The 25,169-nt window shown below is 45.8% G+C and overlaps 1 protein-coding gene across 4 annotated transcripts in view; it reads left to right on the top strand.

The window, feature by feature from the left end:
* scn8aa (sodium channel, voltage gated, type VIII, alpha subunit a) overlaps nt 1-25,169 on the top strand; it is a 92,178-nt gene that overhangs the window by 45,240 nt on the left and 21,769 nt on the right. For 2 of the 4 annotated variants that reach the window (XM_052058667.1, XM_052058666.1), the window contains exons 10-20: nt 3,135-3,341; nt 3,402-3,683; nt 11,194-11,508; nt 12,729-12,864; nt 13,079-13,317; nt 17,214-17,387; nt 17,525-17,881; nt 18,012-18,485; nt 19,911-20,028; nt 21,120-21,274; nt 21,666-21,839. In XM_052058667.1, coding sequence (XP_051914627.1) covers nt 3,135-3,341; nt 3,402-3,683; nt 11,194-11,508; nt 12,729-12,864; nt 13,079-13,317; nt 17,214-17,387; nt 17,525-17,881; nt 18,012-18,485; nt 19,911-20,028; nt 21,120-21,274; nt 21,666-21,839 — 2,631 coding nt within the window. The remainder of the gene's footprint in view (nt 1-3,134; nt 3,342-3,401; nt 3,684-11,193; nt 11,509-12,728; nt 12,865-13,078; nt 13,318-17,213; nt 17,388-17,524; nt 17,882-18,011; nt 18,486-19,910; nt 20,029-21,119; nt 21,275-21,665; nt 21,840-25,169) is intronic. The other 2 variants (XM_052058668.1, XM_052058669.1) reach the window with 1 other exon arrangement.

Raw genomic sequence — 25,169 nt, 5'->3', positions numbered from 1 at the left:
GTAGTGCACCTATAAAAAGCAGGGAGGCATGGGATACTGAACCAGATGTATTCACAAAAACAAAACAAAACAAAACAAAACAAAACAAAACACAGGGGTACAATGGAGAAACTAAATCCAAAACCCAAAGTCCTGAAAAACACCAATAAACCTCAGTAACAAACAAAAACCTATGGCGGTTAAAACAAAACATGAGCGCAACATCAATCCGACCAAGACTGACAGGAACCAGGGAACTAAATACAAACAAACTGATGAGACAACATGGAACACAAGGGACAAAGAGTTGAGTGAACTAATTGGTGAACACAAGGGACCCGGATGACATCAGGTGGAAGCAAAACCAAATGAGGAAGACAAAAAGCACACGAGGAAACAAAAATGTAATCCAAACCAAAACACAATCATGACAACAAGAGGGAAAGTATGTGAGATCACACTCGCTACAGAAATGCATTCTGAGACTGGTGGTATCAGCTGTGAAACAGTATAGTAGCTGGCCACTTGATAGGGATGCTAACCCCCCTCCCCTCCCGCCCCCCAAAAAAAACACCAGGTTTTTTTTTTCATTATTAGAAGAGAATGTTAGGCAATCCTACCATCACAAGTGGTGCATTGTGAGTGCTTAAAAGGGTCAAAATGGGCCCTTGTTTAAGTCTTAAAATAATGATGGTTGATTTAACATTGGGGAAAAAGCTCATAGGCTTACAGTCTGTCACCGTGCACATTAGCTCTCTGAAATGGTGGAGGCTCTCCTGTCTCCACTTGCCACTGCAAAGCAGGATGTTTGAAATATTAAGCGTGCAGGATTGGCCAATGAGACGTGAAGGAAGCATCCCAGCGCCCGCGTCTATTCTTACACACTATGAATGCTGCTGCTGACATTTGGTTTCATACTGCAATCTTCAGCCTACATTTGGAATTGTCTTTAAAGTCATAATTTCACACACACACACACACACACACACACACACACACACCACACACACACACACACACACACACACACACACACACAGATAGATAGATAGATAGATAGATAGATAGATAGATAGATAGAGAGAGAGAGAGAGAGAGAGAGAGAGAGAGAGAGAGAGAGAGAGAGAGAGAGAGAGAGAGAGAGAGAGAGAGAGAGAGAGCATACAGGCTCGTACCACATCTCCCGTGTGGGTGCTTTTATAACCCGTTTGTTGCTTGCATCTGTGAGAAATATTGTATTGGATGCAAATGGTACATGGTATGAAATGGTACACAGCCTATCGTCCGCATTTAATATTTATTCGGCAGCATATTTTCCTATATGCACATCAGGACTCTCCTGTCCAGACAACACCCACTGCTTGAAAGATGGGAATGAACAGTTGATAGCTGATGCTGGCTTCAAAACATGGACATGTATTTTTCCTGAGACTTGGGAATGTCAATGAACGCCATCGAAAAGATAAAACACACTTCAAAATCTGATAATGCCTTACACAGCACCAATCACGGAGCACATACAGACAAACAACTACCGTATCCATGCTCACAGTCACACCAATGGAACATTTAGAGTCTTTAATTTCACCTCAGAAGCATCTTTTTTGGAATGTCATAGGGAACTGGCCTACTGTGCTCTACATCAATGGTTTGCAACCTTTTCTGATCATTGGGCCGGTTTTATGTCGACATATTTTTCATGGACCACAATAGAAACAAATCAAAACAAATGATTAGATATACAACTCACCGTTCTGACATTTTGCAAGGTTTAGCCCAAACACAAAACATCGAGTTGCTCTTGTGTGTCTCACGTGCGAATTTGGAACGCGGGATAACTGCACAGGGTTTGCTTTGAGCGGAAAAGAGGAGTGACTCCGCCTTGTCCTTGACAGAAAACAAACAAACAAAAAAAAAAAATCAAGTTTGAAAATGGCTACTCAATCGAAAATGGTTGAGTTATTGCTTGTTTGACAGTTTAATAACTGTCAAACAAGCTAAGTCAATACGCTCACCAGATGACGCCGACTTCCTCACTCCCCATTCTCCGCGCCTGCTCCTTTTTGCCTTGGTCCCAGCCGCTACCTGCCATATAGTTCACAGGTTGCAAGAAAATTGCCCTACCTTGTTTTTATTTCACGACGCAGTTTGTGTCTGTGCTGCTGTTGCTGCTGAATGTGACCTAGTAAGTGCATTCTCGACACCAATTGGTTACTGGTGACGCAATGGCACAAAAAATTCACATTTTCACACATCGGTGAAATAGGCGAAGAAGCACCAATTCATTGCGCTCCATATTGTAACTGAATCCCAATTTCAAGTACAATATGATGTTTCACCTTCGCAGGACACTAACTCGGGACAGACGTTGAAGCACTCCACCCAAAATGTGCATTTGGCATGAACAGAACCACCGCTCCCGACACGCAGACTACGCACAGTGCGTAGGGGTCACCTGACATTCGGGGGGAGAGTGAGGGCACACCACTCAATGTGCGTGTGCACACACATTCTCTTTGAGTCAGGCCCATTGAGGTTAAGTTGACCCCTACATTCTAGGCCATTTCCCCTATATGTACAAAAGTAATGGGACACTAAAACACTAAAAATAAGTGGGCATGTGTCTCTTTACACTATGTAGACAAAAGTATTGGGACACGTGGTCAGAATGGGACCCCTGCTTTTTTTCACTGAGTGGGGAAAAAAATTTATGGGAAATGACAACCTGTCATGAAATGACACATTGTTAAGTGGGTTACACACAACTGATTTTCAACGTGAGAGATCCCATACATGAGGACATGATTTGTGTCTGACAACAGCATCGGCTTCAGCGAGCTTCCTGATTGGCTTTTGTTTACATAGTCGGTGACCTTGCCGAACTCCATCTATTGGCCATCATAAATATTTTTTTTAACATTCCGAATTGGTGGCCCCAGTTTTGGGGGTGTGGAAAAACTCACCATGAACAGACTCTTGGATGATCGAGCATTTGCTGATTTTGAATGAAAGAGGTTTCATCATGTCAATGTGATATTTTTAGTCATGACAACTGACTGGATCCAGTGGCTCCGCTTGACAAAATGGAACACTAAATCCGCTGTGTCTTTTCCCCACTGAGAGAGCTGATCATTTCAATGTATCCCTCCCAACAGACATTAAGGGCGGCAGGAAAGACCTACATGATCTTCTTTGTGTTGGTGATCTTTGTGGGTTCCTTCTATTTGGTCAACCTGATCCTGGCTGTGGTGGCCATGGCCTATGAGGAGCAGAACCAAGCTACCATGGAGGAGGCCCAGCAGAAGGAGGAAGAGTTTAAGGCCATGCTGGAGCAGCTCAAGAAACAACAAGAAGAAGCTCAAGTCAGTATTTTTGGGGGAGAAAGTCGTCCTTCTGTTACTAATGTTTATGTTTATCGTTAGACCGCTGCCATGGCAACCTCTGCCGGAACAGTATCAGAGGATGCGGTTGAGGATGACGGAGGAGGGCGGCTGTCGTGCAGCTCTTCTGAGATGTCCAAGCTCAGCTCCAAGAGTGCAAAAGAGCGGCGCAACCGCAAGAAGAAGTGGCGACAGAAAGAGCAAGAGAAGGAGAAAGGCGATAGTGAGAAGTTTGTCAAATCCGAGTCGGATGACGGCAGCAAGAGGAGCCGCTTCCGCTTTCCCGATAACCGCCTGGGGCGAAAATCTTCTATTATGAACCAAGTGAGGAGCAAATTTTAAAACGACCTTTTTCATTTCATTGCGATAATGCTGTCGCCGTCATCAAAAATACAGTGGTACCTCAAGTCATGAACTTAATACATTCCATGACCAGGTTTGCACTTCGAAACGTTTATACTGTAAATCAAGTTTTTTGAAATGAAGGGAAAAGCAATTAATCCATTCCAATTCTGAAATTCTATTACAATTATATATGTGTGTGTGTGTGTGTGTGTGTTTGTGTGTGTGTGTGTGTGTGTGTGTGTGTGTGTGTGGGTGTGTGTGCGTGTGTGTGTGTGTGTGTGTGTGTGTGTGTGTGTGTGTGTGTGCGTGCGTGTGTGTGTGTGTGTGTGTGTATGTATGTGAATACATTAAAAAATAACTAAGTAAATATATATTTAAAATAAAAAAATCCTCGTCTCACCCCTCGGGTGGTGTCCGTCCCTCATTCAGCTCGGGTCCTCTACCAGAGGCCAGGAGGGTTCTGCGCAGTATCCTTGCTGTTCCCAGCACTGCACATTTCTGGACTGAGATGTCCGATGTTGTTCCCGGGATCTGTTGCAACCACTCATCTAGTTTGGGGGTCACTGCCCTGAGTGCTCCCACCACCACAGGCATGACTGTCACCTTTACCTTCCAGGCTCTCTCCAGCTCCTCTCTGAGCCCTTGGTATTTCTCGAGTTTCTCGTGTTCCTTCTTTCTGATGTTTCCATCACTTGGGACCACTACATCCACTACAACAGCTTTCCTCTGCCCTTTATCAATGATCACGATATCTGGTTGGTTTGCCATTACCATCTTGTCAGTCTGGATCTGGAAGTCCCACAGGATCTTCACTCTGTCATTCTCCACCACCTTCGGAGGTGTTTCCCATTTTGACCTTGGGGTTTCCAGTTCATACTCCGCACAGATGTTTCGAAAGACTATGCCAGCCACCTGGTTATGGCGTTGGAGGTATTTGGCCGTAGCCGCTTTCCTTGTTGCCAGTTCGCGGTTGCCATTGGCTTGTGGTATACCGAGGTACTTGTAGCTGTCCTGAATGTCTGCTATTGTTCCTTCAGGGAGTGAGACCCCTTCAGTGCGGACTACCTTTCCTCTCTTAGTCACCATCCGACTACATTTCTCAAGCCCAAATGACATCCCAATGTCGCTGCTGTAGATCATGGTTGTGTGGATCAGGGAATCTATGTCCCTTTCGCTCTTAGCATACATATAGCTTTATGTCCTTGGTATATGCCACATTTGATGGACGCTTGGGTAAGTGGCTTGCCATTGGCTTCAAGTGTGGTTTTCCACATCCTCATCGAGTTCGCAACGAAGGCTCCTAGGGTCCTGTTCACCTTATACAACTCCAAGCATTCAGTGATCCATGTATGTGGCATCGAGTCATAGGCTCTCTTGTAATCGATCCAGGCTGTTCACAGGTTGGTACGTCGGGACCTGCAGTCTTGTGCGACTGTTCTGTCAACCAGGAGCTGATGTTTGGCTCCTCTGGTATCTCTACCAATGCCCTTCTGTGCTTCGCTCATGTATTGATCCATGTGTCCACTTATCTTAGCCGCAATGATGCCTGACATGAGCTTCCATGTTGTGGAGAGACAGGTTATTGGCCGATAGTTGGATGGGACTGCACCCTTTGAGGGATCCTTCATAATCAGGATCGTTCGCCCTTCGGTTAGCCATCATGGGTGAGTCCCATCCCTCAGCAGCTGGTTCATTTGTGCTGCTAGCCGCTCGTGGAGTGCTGTGAGTTTCTTTAGCCAGTAGGTGTGGACCATGTCCGGGCATGGTGCTGTCTAGTTCTTCATATCTGAGACTCTTTCCTGTATGTCTGCCACTGTTATGGTAACCGGGTGGTCGGAGCACTCGGGGCAGTGACCCCCAAACTAGATGAGTGGTTGCAACGGATCCCGGGAACAACATCGGACATCTCAGTCCAGAGTGCGCAGTGCTGGGAATAGCAAGGATACTGCGCAGAACCCTCAAGCTTCCTGGCCTCTGGTCGAGGACCCGAGCTGAATGAGGGACGGACACCACCCGAGGGGTGAGATGAGGATTTTTTTTATATATAGCATGACGTCTCGGATCCACTGGTGAAAGGACACTTTGATTCTCTCCTCTTTCATCTCAAAGTGCCTCAAACAACAAAGTGTGTGACGGAAAAGTGGTTAGGACTGCACGACTGTCCGTGTTTTATGTTATGTGTTTATTTATTTTACTTTATTTTTGAACTGTTTTGTTAAGCGCTTTGTTACAGTCGCTATTGTGAAAGCGCTATATTAATCACCATTTACTGTGTTGTATATATATATATATAGTTAGTTAGTTAGTTAGTTAGTTCCGCCAGTTCCTATTTGGAACATTGGGCGACGAGTTTCCTCCATTTGGTCCGGTCACTGGCGACCCTTCTTGCTCCATGCCAGCTGACACCCATCTCAAAGGGGTCTTCTTTGGCAGTCTGTCTCCACGTCTTCTTTGGCCTACCTCTCTTCCTCTTTCCACCCTCTGGCATCCAGTCCATGGCCACACTTTCCGGTCTCTCTCTTGGCAGTCGGAGTACGTGGCCGATCATTTTCCTTCTCCTTTCAGAGACAATGTCTGACAGTTCAGCCACTCCTGCCTTCTTCATCACCTCCTCGTTGGTGACGTGGTCTCTCCATGAGATCCTCAGGATGGATCTCAGGCAACGCCGATGGAAGACATCTAACTTGTTGGTTATGTTGGCTGTCTTCATCCATGTCTCACAGGCGTAAATCGCTGTTGGGATAACCACTGACATATAGGGGCGTAGCTTGGTGGTCGTAGTGATGGCTTTCGATGACCAGATGTTGCGGAGGCGTTGGAACACTCCCGCAGCTTTACCAAGTCTACTGTTGACGTCTTTCTCCACACCACCTGTATTTGAGATGTTACTCCCAAGATATGTGAAGCTGGCAATGTACTCTATGTCATGTTGGTGTAGAGTGAGTGGTTGAAGGTGTTGGTGCTGTCCGACGGCCATGGCCTTGGTCTTTTCCTGGCTAATTCGCAAACCGACCTTAACTCCGTGCTCATACAGATTATTGGTCAACTCCTGGAGTGCGAGCTGGGTGTGACTTAACAGGGCCAAATCATCTGCAAATTCCAGGTCAGCTAGTCTGCTCCCTCCCCACTTGATGCCAGCTTTTGCTCCTGTGATGGACTTCCTCATCACAAAGTCGATTATGATAATGAAGAGTAGGGGTGACAGAATGCAACCCTGTCTTACACCAGTGACAATGTCAAAATCGTCAGTTGTGCCACTGTTGGTTTTGACACAACAGGTTGAGTTGTGGTACAATGACCTGAAGATGTTGATGTACTTGAGGGGTACACCATACAGCTGGACGATCTGCCACAGTGACTCCCGGTGGATGCTGTCGAAGGCTTTCTTGAAATCGATATAGTTGATCATGAGTGGTATCTGAAGTTCTTGGCACTGCTCTATGATGTTTCGAAGGGTAAAGATCTGTTCGGCGCAAGACCTTCCCTTCCTGAAACCGGCTTGCTCTTCCCTCAAGATGTTATCCACTTCATCTTTAAGGCGATGTAGCAGAACACTGCAGAATACCTTGCTGGGAATTGACAGCAGCGTAATGCCCCGCCAGTTATTGCAGTCTGCGAGGCTTCCCTTCTTGGGGAGCGTGACAATGACCCCACGTCTCCAGTCGGCAGAAACCTCTTCAGCATGCCAAATCAGGTTGAACAGGTGGGTAAGGCTCTTCACAACAGCATCTTGGCCATGTTTCAACAGCTCGGCAGCTATCTCATCGAGTCCCGGTGCCTTGTTGTTCTTAAGGCCCTTGATTGCTCTGGCAAAGTCCTCAGACTCGGATATCTCTTTCGATGTAATATTTAGAGCTGGACTTTCTCTTGATCGAAATTGAAGAGCACGGGAGGCATTGGTTGGTTGAGAACCTCCCTGAAGTGTTCCAGCCATCTTGCTTCTTGCTCCTCGTCGCTTAGAAGTGTCCTGCCATCCTTGCTCCTGATTGGCACGCCAGAGCTGCTCCTGGAGTTGGTTAGCTCCCGCACGATCTTGTATAGGGTCGTCGTGTCGTTGTTCTCTGCTGCTTCCTGTGCCTCTCTTGTTTTCTTTTCTAGCCACTGTCTTTTATCCTTCCTGCAAATCTTCTTCACTGCCCTGTCCAAGTGTCTGTACTCCACGTCTTCCATCCTCCAGCTCCGGAGCCTCCTCTTTTGTTCTCTTTTTATCTTAGCCACTTTCCTTTCTTCAATCAACTTCCAGGTGTCGTCTGTTATCCATCTCTCTTTGTTGGTACCCGTCTTTCTGCCTATAACTGCTTCTGCAGTATCAGCAATGGCACAAGAGAACATACTCCACTGGTCCTCAATGTTTGCAAGGTGTTGTGATACCTTGAGCTTTTTACTCAATTCCTCACAGAAGCTTTCGGAGAAGTTTTTATTCTTTAGCTTCTCCACCGCGTAAGGTCTCTTGGGCTGCACCTTTTTCAACTTCTTCAGCTTCAGCTTGATTTTACTCACCACAAGGAAGTGGTCTGAACCCACATCCGCACCTCTGTAGGAGCGAACGTCGAGCACTGACGAGCGCCACCTTGTGTTGATGCAGATGTAGTCCAATTCGTTCCGGGTCCCGCCACCAGGTGAAACCCAGGTTACTTTGTGGATCCGCTTGTGCTCAAAAAAGGTGTTGCCAATGCCGAGGCCGTTGGTACTGGTTAGCATTAACAGTCTCTCCCCGTTGTCGTTCGTGGAGCTCGCAAACCCATGCGGTCCAACTGTGGCATTCAGGCCCCTTCTGTCATTATCCAGTTTTGCGTTGAAGTCTCCAATCAGCATTTTGATGTCATGTCTGGGGATCTCCTCAAGCACGGTCTGGAGCTGGTTGTAGAAGGTGTCTTTATCGTCCGCTGAGGCAGCTTCGGTTGGGGCATAGACTTGTACGATGGTTACTTTGGCATATCTGGTGTAGAGCCTTGCTGTAATAATCAGTTCATTCACCGGCTTCCATCCAATCAATGCTTTTGCTGCACTACTGGAGAGGATGATGCCGACTCCATGGGAATGGAGGTCTTGCTTCCCAGAGGACAGAAAAGTTGCTCCATTAACCATAAGGCGCCCTTGCCCCGTCCACCTCATTTCACTAACGCCTAAGATGTCCAGGCGATAGTCCCTCATATTCTTCAGCACCTGGTCCGTGCGACCAGACTGGAACATTGTGCACACATTCCAGGTGCCTACTCTGTTGTTGGTTTTGGTTCCAAAGATCGGGGTTGTCAGGGGTCGGGCTTCCTGCTGGATTTCACCCGGCCCCGTCAAAGATACATCCAAGGATGTGCCATCTCTTCTTTGCCGTGGTTTACCGGAATGGCTTCGTCTCGTCGTTTCTGTAACAGGTTTTTGTTTTTACAGGGTGAGTTTGTTAACCTCACGCCCAACCCCCAACCTGGAGGACCAGTTGGATGCAGTGTGTGTGTGTGTGTGTGTGTGTGTGTGTGTGTGTGTGTATATATATAAAATATTAATTCATTCATTTTCCGAACCACTTTATCCTCACTCGGGTCGCAGGGGGTGCTGGAGCCTCTCCCAGATGTCTATAGATACGGACAATTTTGAGTGTTCAATCAGCCTGCCATGAATGTTTTTGGAATGTGGGAGGAAACTGGAGGACCCGGAGAAAACCCATGCAACCACGGGGAGAACTTGTAAACTCCACACAGGAAGGCCGGAGCTGCAATTGAACCCGGTACCTCTGCACTGTGAAGTCGACATGGTAACCACTCGACTACCGGGTCGCCCAGAGAGAGAGAGAGAAATTTCTACTGTGACAATGGGCAGACAGTTGACAGAATAGTGTAAATAATAGCCATAAATGTGTCGAGATTTGCAAGGAGTGTGTTGATCATTTGGGAATTGAGTGAAAAGCAGTGAGTGTTGTGTGTTAAAAAATTACAAAGCACCGTTTGTGCTTTTGCACACTCTGTGAGTGGTTTTGCGAGAGATATGAATAGTTTTTGAATTTGTGCTCCAAGAATCACAGTCAGTCTTTAGGCATTCAGAACCCCCCTCCCCCCTCTCCTCCCAAAGCCCTCTAAGATGAACTGCACAACATGGTTTGAACAAAAATGATGTTCAATTATATGTAACCACCATCAGAGGATTGCAACATAAATGTTTGCGTTTATGAGAACAAAGCACCAGTACCCTCTGCAACTTTGGCATGTTTTCAGGTTGTGTCCAATGTTGGTCACTGGACGTGACTGGTTGATGAGTGCACACCTAGACTGAATCGTCAAAAATATAATCTTCCAGTTCCCTAACTGTCAGCTGAGGAACGGGCCAGAGGCCAGATGAGTAGACGTGCCCACGTCCGTGCTCTGAATAATTCACAGTCATGATATAAATGTTTCAGAGGGAGCAATTCTGCAGCTTTGCGATCCTGCAGCTTTGCAAAGGCAGTGCTCATATTGTTGCACCGTGTGGGCTTCCGAAAACAACAAAATGGGACTTATGTAATGCGGCATGCTCGCCTGCAATTGCTCTTCACTTTCCATTCAGGCCGACCGTAGCCCAAACATTTCATTTAAGCCTGTTAAGGTTTTATTTAAAGGCTGGATGGATATTGGCCGCGGCACCGTTTGATGTTGTCATGACTCATGTAACTTAACAATGCTCTTTTGGCCACCTTCGTTTTAGTGTGAGCTTTGCAGGGTTAGTCATCGCTGACCTTTGTATTGAATATCTTATGAAGGCCTCGAGTATAAAATCACCTACGGGTCTGATATCACAACTACATGTCTGATGTTTTTAACAAACCAATCCATGTCAAAATCGGCCAAGAATTTGACGACTCATGATTAATTTATTGGGGCCAAACACAATTACCTTAATACAAGTGAATGGAACGAACCGAAGTCTTCACTTGCAGGAAATGGGAAAGGGAGACTCTGCCTTACCTGCCTGCCTTGACACACACTTCTCTGAGAACAAGCAATCTCATCTAAAGAGATGATAAAGTTAAGATGGGATTGGTCCTCACGATTGAGAGACCAGCTGGGAATACTGTGCGCTGTAACCTGACCGAGCCTCTGGTGGGGCAAGTTAACCCAACACAGTGCTGGTCCCGCTAGCCGGGAGAAACAGGGAGGGTTTCAGTCACAAATGGCATCAGCCTATAAATCCTACGACAGAACGTGGTCCAAAAAAGGTGATGCTAAACATGAAAAAGGAAGAGATGTCCAATTCTTATAGAGTACTACCTTCGTCTGTTCACATGTATTCCCAAGTCATTTTTCTTCACTATCACTGACTGTTACTGACATGTACATTCCCAAATTGGTTGATAATTACACCGGTGTCATAGGTGGGCAGTGATTGATTGAGTGATTGATTGATTGGTTGATTGATTGATTGATTGATTGATTGATTGATTCTTTTTTGTCTCAGTCTAGCCCTGCCTGCATCTCATCATCTCATCTCATCTCTTCCCCGTGTTATTCCTGCTCCCTTCTAGTCTCTCCTCAGCATACCAGGTTCACCCTTCCTGTCCCGCCACAACAGCAAGAGCAGCATATTCAGTTTCAAGGGCCGCGGCAAGGACGTGGGTTCGGAAAACGAGTTTGCAGATGATGAACACAGCACGGTGGAGGAGTGCGAGGAGCGCCGGGGGTCCCTGTTCAGCCCGTATCGGCGCAGCAGTTATAGTGGCTACCATGGGAAGAGGAACAGCACAGTGGATTGCAATGGCGTGGTGTCCCTCATCGGCCCTGGGCCCGGTGGACGCCTTCTGCCTGAGGTGAAAATAGATAAGGCAGCTACTGACAACAGTGTAAGGAGGTCAATGAGTAGTCCTATCGAGGCATGGATCCCCGTCCCTCTTGTCCATCCCTCTCTTTATCTTCTGATCTGTCATCTTTGCAAATCCGTATGTATCTCCTGGCTCAGCGCTCTACACCGCCCCCCTCGCCCCCTTCTTCCTTCCTCCCCAACGCCTGCAGTGTATGCTGCCCTCCATAGTAAAGCAAAGAATGGAGTCATTAACAAACATACTTAAGGCAGCCCCGCATTTGATAGGTTAGAGAAACTGGGTCTCTCACTGCCTTTCCAGCAAATTTTATTTGATTCATTTTTCTGAACGTCCGTGTGTGTGGTAAGAATGCTTCTCAACTGACACCTTACATTTTTGATAATACCCCATGAACCCAGCCCTGCTTTTAAAGCAACATGTAATAATCAGTTAACATACACCATCACAGTGTATTGCTGTGTTCCTCCTTCAGGAATCCAGGGCCTCTGTAAGTCTTTGTGGGTAGGAGGTGGAGTAGATGACCAGCAGAGGCATTTTTATCTGCTTCCCTAATATGTAAATCACATCTCAAAGTAACAGACTTTAAAACACAAAGAAGGGCTGCTGTCCTTGTATGTCTTGAACTTTCTCCATTTTCCAAACGTCCTAGTTAAAATGACTCAATTGATTTTCTGCAGTAGTGTGGCAGAACTTAGCATGGTAGAGCCACAACAAAAAACAAAAGCATGTCAAATGAGTCTGTAGATTCCTCTCCTTCTCTTTGACTTGGGAGCATGCTCATGCATGACATCTGGATTGACATGAACAACTCGCTTATTGTTATTATTATTATTGTCTCTTTCCAATGTTTGTTGTATGCATTTAGAAAAATAAACAGCAACACACAGCACCATCCGTTTGCAAGCAAAAACCATGTTATTGCAACGGCATGAAGGTCCAAAATGAAGAAGCAGTTGATAGTCAAGTCTTTTAATTTGGTCAGCCTCTCAAAATTTGCCATTAGGTAGAGTAGTTACTCTTATCTCTGCATGGATTTAGAACACAAAGGTCCTTTAAGTAGCTTTGACACAGACACGCTCAAAGGAAATGAAACATACATCAATGCTTCCCCCACTCCTAACAATCACGACTTTTTACTGCCAATGCTGTTGTCCGCTTCCCTCTGCAAGCCACCGATGGCGATGTGGGATGGTGTGCATGTCCTCTCCATGGGTGCCTGATTCTTCCTCTCCTCCTGACAGCCCACTACTGAGGTTGAGGTGAAGAAGAAGCTGTCTGGCTCCCTGATGGTGTCTGTGGACCAGCTCAATACCTCCTTCGGGCGGAAAGAGCGGGCCAACAGTGTCATGAGCGTCATTACCAACACACTAGTGGAGGGTATTGGCTCTTTCACCCATCTTTTTTTTTGTTGAAATTCTTGAACTCGGGCTGCTCTTATCGGTTGGTTAGTTTGATATGTACTGCATATCTGCTTTTCACAGCCAGCAATACAGATACATACAATTGTTGTGCCACTCAAGACCTTAGCACGTTGGCTTGCTACACACACTCACGTATGTTATGTGACATCTAATCCGCGCTATGTCTTCAGAACTGGAAGAGTCCCAGCGCAAGTGTCCACCATGCTGGTATAAGTTTTCAAACACATTCCTGATATGGGAATGCTCCCCAACATGGCTGAGGATTAAGGAGATCGTCAACCTGATAGTCATGGATCCCTTTGTGGACTTGGCCATCACCATCTGCATCGTCCTCAACACGCTCTTCATGGCCATGGAGCACTACCCCATGACACCCGACTTCGAGGACATGCTCTATGTGGGGAATCTGGTGAGTGAGTTAGTGAGCGAGCGAGCGGGTGAGTGGGTGACAGGCAATGCAGTTTTTTCTCATACAGTTGCTTCTCTCAAGGATGAAAGCAGCTTGTCACACAGCCTTTCATGTACCCTGTCGTATTTTACACACAGTAAGCTGACATGTTCTACTCCTTTATCCCGAGACGCACCCCCGTCAGCATCATCACAGAGATGCTGCACCATTTCTTCCCCACACTCAAAAGTCAAAATGCAATGAAATAAAAGGCATTACAGATAAGTCAGTTCTTTAATACGTCATCACTGTCTGGGAAATTTAACAGTTTTAGAAGCAATATTTACAGATAAGCAATGTTTTCCAAACATAGTTGCAACTAACACAGAACAACTAAATCAGAATAAGAATCATCTTTACTGGCTAAGTATGTCGAACACACAAGGAATTTGTCTCCGGTGTAACACGCTGCACTAGTATCATCGTAAACAACAAAATCATTGAACCTTAAAGGAACCATTTTAGATTAACCAGTAGTTTTGTAGTACCATTTTGTGGTGCAAGAAGAGTGACTATGTCAGTGACTGTTTAAGGAGTTAATGGCTAGAGGGAAGAAGCTGTTTAAGTGTCTACTGGATTTGGTGCGCATGGATCTGTAGCGTCTGCCTGAGGGGAGTGGCTGAAAAAGGTGGTGGGCAGGGTGCAGGGGATCCAGGAGGATTTTCCGTGCCCTTGTCTTGATTCTTGCAGTGTGCAAGTCCTCAAGAGTGGGTAGGGCGGTGCCAACGATTTTTTCTGCCGTCCTAACTGTCCGTTGAAGTCGGATTTTGTCCTTTTTTGTGGCGGCCCCAAACCAAACCGTGATGGAAGAACACAGGATTGATTCGATGACTGCAGTGTAGAACTGTCGTAGCACCTCCTGTGGCAGGCCATGATTCCTCAGCAGCCTCAGGAAGTACATCCGCTGCCGGGCCCTTTTCAGGATGGAGATGGTGTTGACTTCCCACTTCATGTCCTGGGAGACTGTGATTTCCAGGAACTTGAAGGTCTCGACGGTTGACACAAGGCAGTTGGATAGTGTGAGGGGCAACTGAGGAGAAGAATGTTTCCTGAAGTCCACGATCATCTCTACAGTCTTGAGCGTGTTCAGCCCGAGGTTGTGTCGGCCGCACCAGAGCTCCAGCTGCTCCACTTGTTGGCGGTACGCAGACTCGTCGCCGTCTTTGATGAGACCGATGACCGTGGTGTCGTCTGCGAACTTTATGATTTTGACAGCTGGATCTGTTGAGGTGCAATCGTTTGTGTAAAGAGAGAAGAGCAGTGGCGAGAGGACACATCCCTGTGGGGCTCCAGTGCTGGTGGTGCGTATTGATGATGTTGTTGCTCCCAGTCTCACCTGTTGTGTCCGTCCCATCAGGAAGCTGGGGATCCACTGGCAGATCGTAGGGGACACACCGAGGTGGAGTAGTTTGGGGGTGAGGAGTTCCGGGATGATGGTGTTGAACGCAGAGCTGAAATCCACAAACAGAATCCTTGCGTAGGTCCCTGTGCTGTCGAGGTGCTTGAGGATGTAGTGCAGACCTATGTTGACTGCGTCTTCCACAGACCTGTTTGCCCGGTAGGCAAACTGGAGAGGTTCCAGCAGGGGTCCAGTCACGTTCTTTAGGTGGTTCAGCACAAGGCGTTCAAAGGACTTCATGACCACAGACGTCAGGGCGACAGGCCTATAGTCGTTCAGTTCCGATGTTGCCTATTTCTTGGGAACTGTATTGATGGTAGACTGTTTGAAGCAGGATGGGACCTCACACAGCTCCAGGGATCTGTTGAAGATTTGTGTGAAGACCGGAGCCAGCTGGTCAGCGCAGACTTTCAGGCAGGAGGGGGACACTTTGTCGGGCCCCGGAGCTTTCTTGATCTTTTGCTGCTTGAAGAGCCGTCTCACGTCCTGTTCGTGGATCTGTAGTGGAGAAAAAGAGGGTGGGGGGGTAGGTAGAGTGGTTTCTGGTAGAGGTGGGTGTGTGTGGGAAATGGGGGTGTCCTTTTCAAATCGGCAGAAAAACATGTTTAGTTCATTAGCAAGACCCTTACTGTTCACTGTTTGGGGGGTGGCATTCTATAGTTAGTGATTGCTTTCAGGCCATTCCAGGCCATTCCATACAGATGCAAACAAAGATAAAAACAAAGCAGTTCGAAATTAGCAACCTTAGTAAAGTCAATTCAGGGACGTTGTAGAGGATTCAGGAGGAGCAGTGTGGTTTTCATCCTGGCCGCGGAACAATAGACCAGCTCTGCAACCTCGGTAGGGTCCTTGAGCGTGCATGGGAGTTCTCCCGACCAGTCTACATGTGTTTTGTGGACATCAAAATGCCGTTAGACTACGTTCCTTGGGGTGCTTCGGAAGAAAGGTTGTCCCGAATTTGCTGATATTTGCTGTTTGGTCCGGGTATGACTGGTGTCAGAGTTTGCTCCTTATTAGTGCCGGTAAGCTTGATGGTGAACTCCATCAAGGCTGCCCTTGACACTGATTCTGTTCATAAGCTTCATGGACAGAATTTCTAGGCACAGCCGAGCCATTGAGGTGGTCCAGTTTAGTGATCTCAATATTTCTTCTCTGCTTTTTGCAGATGATGTTATACTGTTGCTTCATCAAGCCGCGATCTTGGCACTGGAATATGAAACATTGGGATGAAAACCCTCACCTCCAAATCTGAGCCCATGCTCTTCAATTGTAAAAGGGTGGAGGGCTCTCTCTGGGCCGGGATGAGAAACTGGCCCAAGTGGGGGGGTGGGGTTCAAGTCTCTTGGGGTCTGTTTCTCAAGTGAGAGGAGGAGAGAGCTGGCGATCAATATGCCGATTGGGGCAGGATCTGCTGTGATACGGACTCTGCATCAATCTGTCATGGAGAACTAATATGGTATTCATGCATCATTGTAACTTTTGAGAATAGTTTAGCAGCTGTTCCTGAGCTCTGGACGCTTTAGTATGGCACACCACAGTCTCAACTTTGCGGGCTCCAGGACTCCGTTGTCTTGTTGCGCTCAGTCTCCTCGGGCAGGGAATGACTTTCCTTACCATACAGATTACTTCTCTGTTGCTGTTGTCTGTCTGCGTTTTATTCCCACTGATGCACTCAGCGCAGCATGGTTTTCATGCTTTTTGAAGTAACCAAGGCAGGAAGATATATGCCAGTCCTTAGAAGTATTACAGTTCATTTTCCTTTGCTGAGTGTGAGTCCTTTGTGTACTGCAATGAGTGCTACTGATCACCTAAAAAATGATGATCTGCACCAACTGCACAACTATCATAGTATTTTATTGCACTACTGATCACTTTCTCTCTGCTCGATGACTTTGAAAATTGTCGCACAGCTGTCATTGGGTGGCACTACTGCACAAAGTCTTTTGATACTTATATGCTAGGTCTTTGTTTGTTATGGCTAGTGTAGCCTATACTAGCGGCGACAAATTCTATCTGTGTTCTACATACTTGGCCAATGAAGATGATTCTGATGGCTGTTTGAAAGTGCTCTATAAATACTGTTGACTTGACTTGACTTGACTTGATTCTAATTCAGATTTTGATGAACTCCAACTGAGCGTCACTCAGACGCAAGTCTGAAGTTTGAATCATATCTTGCCATAAACAAGGGGGTACAATGGTCCATTGATCACTTTTCACAGCTTTAATTATGTGTTCATTTTTTCTACTTTGTTCATAATAAAGGGGTTTGCAACGTCGGCAGTGCATAGTAACTTACTGGTATTTCTCTGGCAGTCCAATCCTACAGTGGAGTCCTCAAGCCAAGTCCTTACAGATGGAGCTGCTGCCACAACATTATGCATATTGGATTGTATCTGTCAACCCATCATTTTTCAGATTATTGCCCTGATGTTTCACACCTTCCCTCTCGTTCCAGGTGTTCACTGGGATCTTTGCTGGAGAAATGATGTTCAAACTAGTGGCCATGGATCCGTATTACTACTTCCAAGAAGCCTGGAATTGTTTCGATGGCTTCATCGTGACACTGAGTTTAGTTGAACTGGCTCTAGCTGACGTCGAGGGTCTGTCAGTGCTGCGGTCATTCCGACTGGTAAATGGTCTTTTTAGCATTAGCACATTGACCCAGCTTGTGAATTATGTTTATGTCAGGTGGAAACTATGCTATGTGTGGAGTTTGTTGATTTGATCCGACTAATGATGTCCTTTCCCACCGTGCCCTTTCTCCAGCTGAGAGTGTTTAAGCTGGCTAAGTCATGGCCAACTCTCAATATGCTGATCAAGATCATTGGCAACTCTGTGGGGGCTTTAGGGAACTTGACTCTCGTGTTGGCCATCATCGTCTTCATCTTTGCCGTGGTGGGCATGCAGCTATTTGGAAAGAGTTACAAAGACTGCGTGTGCAAGATCGATGCTGACTGCAATCTGCCACGCTGGCACATGAACGACTTCTTCCACTCCTTCCTGATTGTGTTCCGGGTGCTTTGCGGGGAGTGGATTGAGACCATGTGGGACTGCATGGAGGTAGCCGGCCAGGGCATGTGCCTGATTGTCTTCATGATGGTCATGGTCATTGGCAACTTGGTGGTGAGTAGGTGTTACACAAATTATCCATATTGTGCTACATCACAAACTCTCTCTCTCTCTCACTTTCCGACAATGGCCCAAATTGCTCCCACATTGGCATACCTTTTTTTTCCTTCCCCTTGTTCCAAAGGTGTTGAACCTGTTCCTTGCCTTGCTGCTGAGCTCATTCAGCGCAGACAACTTGGCTGCCACTGATGATGACGGCGAGCTTAACAATCTACAAATTTCTGTCATTCGCATCAAGAAAGGCATTGCGTGGATCAAAGCCAAGGTGCGGCTGCTCGTGGCCAGCCTGCTGAGGAAACCACCCATGGAGGACGAGCAGAAGCCTTTGGATGACATGTACGACAAGAAGCTGAACTGTATTGCCAACCACACAGGAGTGGACATAAACCGAGATCTGGACTATGCAAAGAATGGCAATGGTACAACCAGCGGCATTGGCAGCAGCGTGGGCAAGTACATGATCGATGAAGACCACATGTCATTCATCCACAACCCCAACCTGACCGTCTGCGTACCCATTGCGGTCGGGGAGTCTGACTTTGAGAACCTGAATACAGAGGACTTCAGCAGCGAGTCAGACAATGAGAACAGTAAAGAGGTGAGTATGACTCAGGCCCCACTTCCAAAGAGCAGCGCAGTCAACTACTGTATACATACGAGTTTGTCAAACCATGTGGTGGTCCATTCGTGTCTGACACCAATGCATTCTTTGATGCTTGTTGCACTCTGATTCAGTCGATTTCCCATTGAATTGTATTTGTGACAATTTTTTCCTCTACACTCTCACCATCCTAAAACTTTTGTTTCAGGCAACGATAGGAGAAAGTCACTTGTAATTGTCATACAGTTATGAGCAAAAGTTAACCAGTCAGTATGAATACATTAAAAACAGACAAAGACCTAATTTTTAACATGAACGGTCACACAATTCCAAAACAAAATTTGCCACTACTGTCATGCAAAATCAGGCACAGCGCAAGGTTTTTTCTTTCTAATTGAGGAGGCTTGATCAATATGTGTGTGTGTGGGGGGGGGGGGGGGGGGGGAGTTCTGAAGGAGAAAAAAAGGATTTTCATGACTTTACTTTTTTAAAAATAAACGTATGATAAACATCACCAGCATGTGTACGGAAGTGTGGAACTGCCACTGTGGAGTAAACCTGTTTGGTTGGCAAATTCGCTCAAATGTATTTTTGATCAAATGTAGACTAAAGGCCAAAATCATTCACATGCTTTTAGCCTATATTTTGTCAATACTTTTTAATGTGTACTCCTAAATGTAACGTAACTGAAAGACTCGATCCGCCCTCCCCACTCTCACAAACGCATGGGTTCCATGTGCATCACAAACACAGGAACAAGAATTATATTGAGCAGATGACTACTTGTGAACTGTTTTTGAACGTAAATGGATAAATAAATTAATTGATGGGGGTCGGGTGCCTAAATGGGGACTAGACAGATTTCTGCCGGAGCTATCACACCTCTTAGTTCCGGTGTAGCGCAGTGCATGTGCAAAATGTTAAAACATAAGACACTGAAACACACTCAAAACCCTTGGTTACATGCTCGGAGCATCTGGCAGCTAGCCATGGGAGCTAGCAGCATCTCCACTCAGTGATATCCATGTGACCAATGGCTATCATTACCAACTATCATGACACTGAAACAACTGGTAACGCTCTACTTGTGTTAGAGAATATGTTCTACATTAGGTGCCTTGGATTTTTAGCGTACAGCTGCACAAATAATCCAGTATTTAAATCCATCCATCCTTTATCTGAACCTCACAAGGGTCAAGTGGATGCTGGAGCCTATCCCAGTTGACTTTGGGCAGTCGCCAATCACAGCTGATGTTTAAAATTGGAGAATTTACAACATTTTAATTTCTGACATTGACCTTTCCTCCCAAACTTCTTGACCTTTTACCTTGAGAAGTGAACTGTGTTATTTGCGGTGGTGGTGGCGGTGTTTTTTTTGTTTTGTTTAGTTTTGGGTCTTTTTTAACATCTATGTCTTTGCAGCTGGACGAAACCAGCTCGTCGGAGGGCAGCACCATTGACATCAAGCCAGATGTGGAGGAGGTGGTGGTGGTGGAGACGGTGGAGGAATACATGGAACCAGAAGCATGCTGGACAGATGGTGAGGCTGCTGCTCCCGTGACGCCCATTACGTCCAGTCAACAGCACCGAGACTCCCTTGGGCTGGGTGACAATGATAGGCCAGCTGAGTGAAGGACAGTTTCATTATAAATACTCACTCGAGCATACCCGCTATTTGTCATCCCTGTCTGACTCTCTCTATCCCTGTCACTGATCCCTAAATGCCCTCAAGATATGTGCGCTTATGCAGTATGCGGTTATAAAAGACATTAGGAATACTGTTATATTCAGTGGGGCAATGCGTCAGTCAGAAATTTCAGTCAGGTCATGGGGAAGCCCAGTGTCTTTTTAATTTACATGATTTTTTTCTTCATCTTCATCTAAAAAGAATCTAAAATGTGAGAGACCCCACACATGATGAGGAAACAGTCACGTGTGTGCTTACCATTCTTATTGTGTGAAGTCCACAACCAACTCAACACTCCACACACATAATAAAATCTCAGCCCACAACCGGGAGTCTCCTCCTCAAAACCAGATGTCTGTCCTAGTAGCAAGCATTGGCTTGTGAGAGGCAGTGTGGTACCACAGGTCATCCAGGCTGCCAGAAAAATACAAAATAGAATAAATAGTCGAAGAAGAAGAAGAAATCAAATAAGCTAGGCTAATTGTTAGCCACTGCTGTGGGGGGTTGTCATCTATATTGGGGATGGGTAGGGTGACTTTTGAGTGGCAATCAGGCTCAAAATCAGCCTAATTGCAGTTATGTGTGATGGAAACCACAATGTTATCGGCATAGTTCGCATATGATGTCACAATACAGTGATTAACGCTGGAATCGCTTTTCAATGATGCAAGCAAAGTCAGTTGCATTATTTTTAACACGCTATCAGGGTTTTACATTCTGTATTTTTACCTGTTCCTAGAAGCATCAAGGACTTGATCTCTTTAATGAAATTGACCTATTTAACGCCCTGCGGAGGGATGAGGCACCTAATGAAGCAAGAAAAGAGCACAGTCCCACTGGAACCCTGGTGTAATCTGCGACTTAGCGCAGGATGATGCCTTCTTTCGACATGTATCCTGTGTTGCTGACAGTCGAATCTCCCATTTCCCCCTGTGTGTGCGCAGCGTGCGTGGCTAAGTACAAGTGCTGCGATGTCGACATCACCATGGGCTGGGGGAAGAGCTGGTGGTTCCTGAGGAAAACCTGCTACCTGATCGTCGAGCACAACTGGTTTGAGACGCTTATCATCTTTATGATCCTCCTCAGCAGTGGAGCTCTGGTGAGTCTGAAGCAAATGAATCTGCTTTATTGTCAATGAGTACTTACAGCCCACTATGTTGTGGGAATGGGAGGGGTGATAGCAGACTGGCTAGTTCCACCTTGCTGCGCCTGATTAATGGACTGCACCCTTTATCAAGTTGGGCTCCCTTTCCTGTGGGGGTCAGACGCTTATTCCCAAGTGTGCCAAATGCCACTTGAATAACAGCAAGGATTTCTCCATATCCAGATTAGCTGCACTTAACTTGAAATGCATCACAACAATTTATCCTCCCTGTGAATCACTCCTGCTCACGGTGTTGCACACACTTCATTAGCATCATTGTAAATCATCGAGGCGTAATGATTTCCTTGCGCGTAACTTGCCTATTTGTGTCTCGTTTCTTCCAAAGGCCTTTGAGGATGTGTACATTGAGCAGAGGAAAACCATCCGGATCATTTTGGAGTATGCGGACCGCGTTTTCACGTACATCTTCATCCTGGAGATGCTGCTGAAATGGGTCGCGTATGGTTTCGTCAAATACTTCACCAACGCTTGGTGTTGGCTGGACTTCTTCATTGTGGACGTAAGTGCACCTCTTGTCTCTGTCAGAGCATTTAGTCAGTCCACTACAACCTCTTGGTCCAGAAATCTAATCACATTATTTAAACATTACAATTAATACATATAAATAACAATAACTAAATACAAACGCCTGCCACTGCTTGCGTTCATCATACTGTGAATAAAGTAATGTTGTGGGGATATTACAAATACATGAGAGTAGTCTTTATTCTTGGGATGCAGACGTAGGATCTGATGTTTTGAGTTTCCTTGTGTTGACAGTGGTTAGGTTGCTAATGAAATGGTGCTTTACTGGGTGTAAAGCCATGTGGTTTATTTAATTTCTAATAAATGTTTATATAGTCGTGTTTCAGCAAGGCTCCAGACCAGCATTTCTTTTAAAGTTTTTTTTTTTGCAAAGTGCACAGTGGGCCCTCACCTGAAATTTTAGGGGCACTAGCTGAAAATTTAGGGGCACACATGAATCACAAATTGACTTGCCAAATAAATATTCCCATTTCCGCTCGTTTTCACTATTTCTGATCAACGGGTGGAGTGTGGAACAGAAGTTTGTCAGCAACAAAAGCAATATGAGACAAATAAAGGTTTTCTTATCTTATCTTAATATCAGCAACTAGTTAAGCATGCACAACTAGAAAATATTCATTGCTCTGTCTCCAATTGTAAGGGCAAAATGCCACCGTTTTGGAGTCGTCTGGAGCCCTGTTGTGTATTTTACATTCTGCATCTGTCCAAACGAACTGGACACATGCCTTTTACTTTTCAACCAATCAAGTGCTTGTTTTGCTCCTCTGAGACGCTTCTGTACTGTACTGTATGTGTTCACTGGAGGACCAAAATTCTGATGCAACATTTTGAAAGAGGATTTGAGGAAATGATTGTCCCAAACAATTAATAACTCAATAATTTCAGCCATATTCGAGAGTCGCTCAGAGCTGTGGGATGTTTCAAAGAATTGTCTTTTACTCTTGTCTAACTTGTACGATGTTGTTGTTGTTGATGTGAGCCTGCCAATGTCCTCTTTCTCTCCTCCTTATGTCTTGTGTCAAGTTTGAAGGACCAGAAAAGAGAAGATTGATCATTCTATACTTAAGCACTTACACTTATACCATTGTAGCTTAGCATATTGCAGAGTGATTTTATGTCTGGAAGTGGAACATTTTCCCAAAAGGATAAAACCTTCTCCAACTTCTGTCCTTCTTCTTGAACTAAATGCCTCTCCACAGTGTCAACCACCTCAGCCCAAACCTGTGAATGGACTCCGGTCAGTGACTACAATACAAGTGTCAACATCCCACAATAATCACGACCTTTTGCAAACCCTCCTTTCGCTGCTGTCGCAAAGTCTGTCAAACTTTCAACTGGATGCCTCCTGTCTGAGAAAATTCGCTCCCAATTTTTGTCAAAAAGTATAATTGAGATACAAGCAGGGCTTTGAAGGCTACACCATTAGCTGTAAGTGACACAGGGAACTAAGGAAATGCCAATCATGGTCTGGTCCAATCAGCATGTGTATGTGGCACTCGCTGTGGCAGTTAACTAATACGTACCGAATCTTTTCATTCACATTATCAACAGGGCTGATTCGGCACTGAAGATATCTGATTCCATGCATTTTTGTGTATTTCACACTGCCATGGTGGATATCACAATGGTGACACTTTGAAGTAAAAAATCTTAATTGTAAAACAAAGCAGAGGCGGAAGCTAACGGGTTTATTTTACAAAAGAGCAAAAGTCAACCACGTACTACAAGACGGCAACGATATCAAGCAGCAGCACTTTCTGTAAAGTTCGCCATGCACTTTTTACCTTTAGATTACTATTTGTCCATCCATTTTATATAGCGTTTATCATCATTATTGTCATGGGTGAGATACGGCCTGAACTGGTCGCCAGTCACTTGCAAAGCACCTACTGACTAGGAAGCATTCACACCCCCAGTTGGCTAAGGACAGTTTCGCGCCATCAGAAAAGCTAAAATGTTTTTGGAATGTAGGAGAAAATCCTACGCCAGCTCGGGAACAGCACGCAAGCTCCTCACTGGCCGACTGTAGCTGAGATTGCAATGCTGAACTTCACAACTGTGAGGCGGACATGTTAACAAGTTGGGCTTTGTGCTGCCCGCTATTACAGTCATTTAAAAGCAAAAAAGGAATAGGGGTATGGAAACACTCCAACCAGAAGCAGCAGAGCTTCGCCAACTTGTAGCATGTCAGAACTCATATTAGTGGGATAATGTTAGCATTTTGGTTACCAAATGGCCATTAGGAATAAAACTAAACGAATCAAAACACATTATATTAGGATTACCATCGCTTCGCTTCAATGTGCAGTATCAAAAACGTTTTTGACAATCCTATAATATGTCATTTGAATTCAGTGGAGTGCCACCAGAATGAATATTACCTATTACCTATTTTGTACTGCACTGTGATAGGCCAGTCTTCATTTCGAGGGGTTGGCTTTGCAAAAGGTCATTTGTTAATTTAAATGCACAGGTAATTATATACAATGTCCACCCCGAGCTGTTTACAGGGGGATTAGGATGATATACCGAAGGGTATAAATCATTGGGCTTGAATGTAGGCCGAGACCTATTTAAAATAGACAACATATAGTCAAGCCCGAAATTACTTATGCCGCTGGCATGACTGTGTATCATATATATACTTGCTATCTAATTTTTTTAAAGTTAAGATTCCACAAAGAGCAGACGTGGGCAACTCCGGGCCCCAAGGTCCGAGCTCCTCCAACACACCTTCCAATGATTAGATCCTCAGCAAGCTCTGCAGACGTGGGATAACAATCCTGATCATTTGAATAAGGGTGTGTGGTGGAGGAGCGAGACATGGAAACGTCCAGGAGGACAGGAGTTGCCTAGCCCTGCTTCCGAGGTTGCATTGTTCAAAGTTGTTGCTATTAGAGTCTCCCTCCCAGTCGGTGTGATATCCAGAGCTCTTGGGATGGCGCAGTTTCCCAAGCATTCAGTGAATGTGCTGTCAAGTGTGGCAACCCTTTTCCCCACCACCCCCGTCCCCCCTGCCCACTCCCTCTGGAAAGTGTAACCTCAGCAATGTGATGATGTTTTGCTGAGATGTAATGATGGTGGGTGACAGGCGCAGAGCGGTAAGTTTGGTCTTCACTAGCGCTCCCCTTGCAAAAAAAAAAAATGTGGTGGTTGGTGTTGTGGCCTCTGCTGTGCTGTGTTGTGGGGTGCAACTGTTGCAGTGGACTTGCAAAACGGGGTGGGGCACCATCATTAACCCAGCCCATCTTACGGTATCCTTTGTGGAGACACCTGATCCCCCCCCCCCCCCCCCCCCCATCAC

The sequence above is a fragment of the Hippocampus zosterae genome, chromosome 2 (genome assembly GCF_025434085.1).
Source record: "Hippocampus zosterae strain Florida chromosome 2, ASM2543408v3, whole genome shotgun sequence".
Taxonomy (NCBI): domain Eukaryota; kingdom Metazoa; phylum Chordata; class Actinopteri; order Syngnathiformes; family Syngnathidae; genus Hippocampus; species Hippocampus zosterae.
Note: the sequence above shows the minus strand (reverse complement) of the source record. Positions and strands in the feature narration are given on the sequence as shown.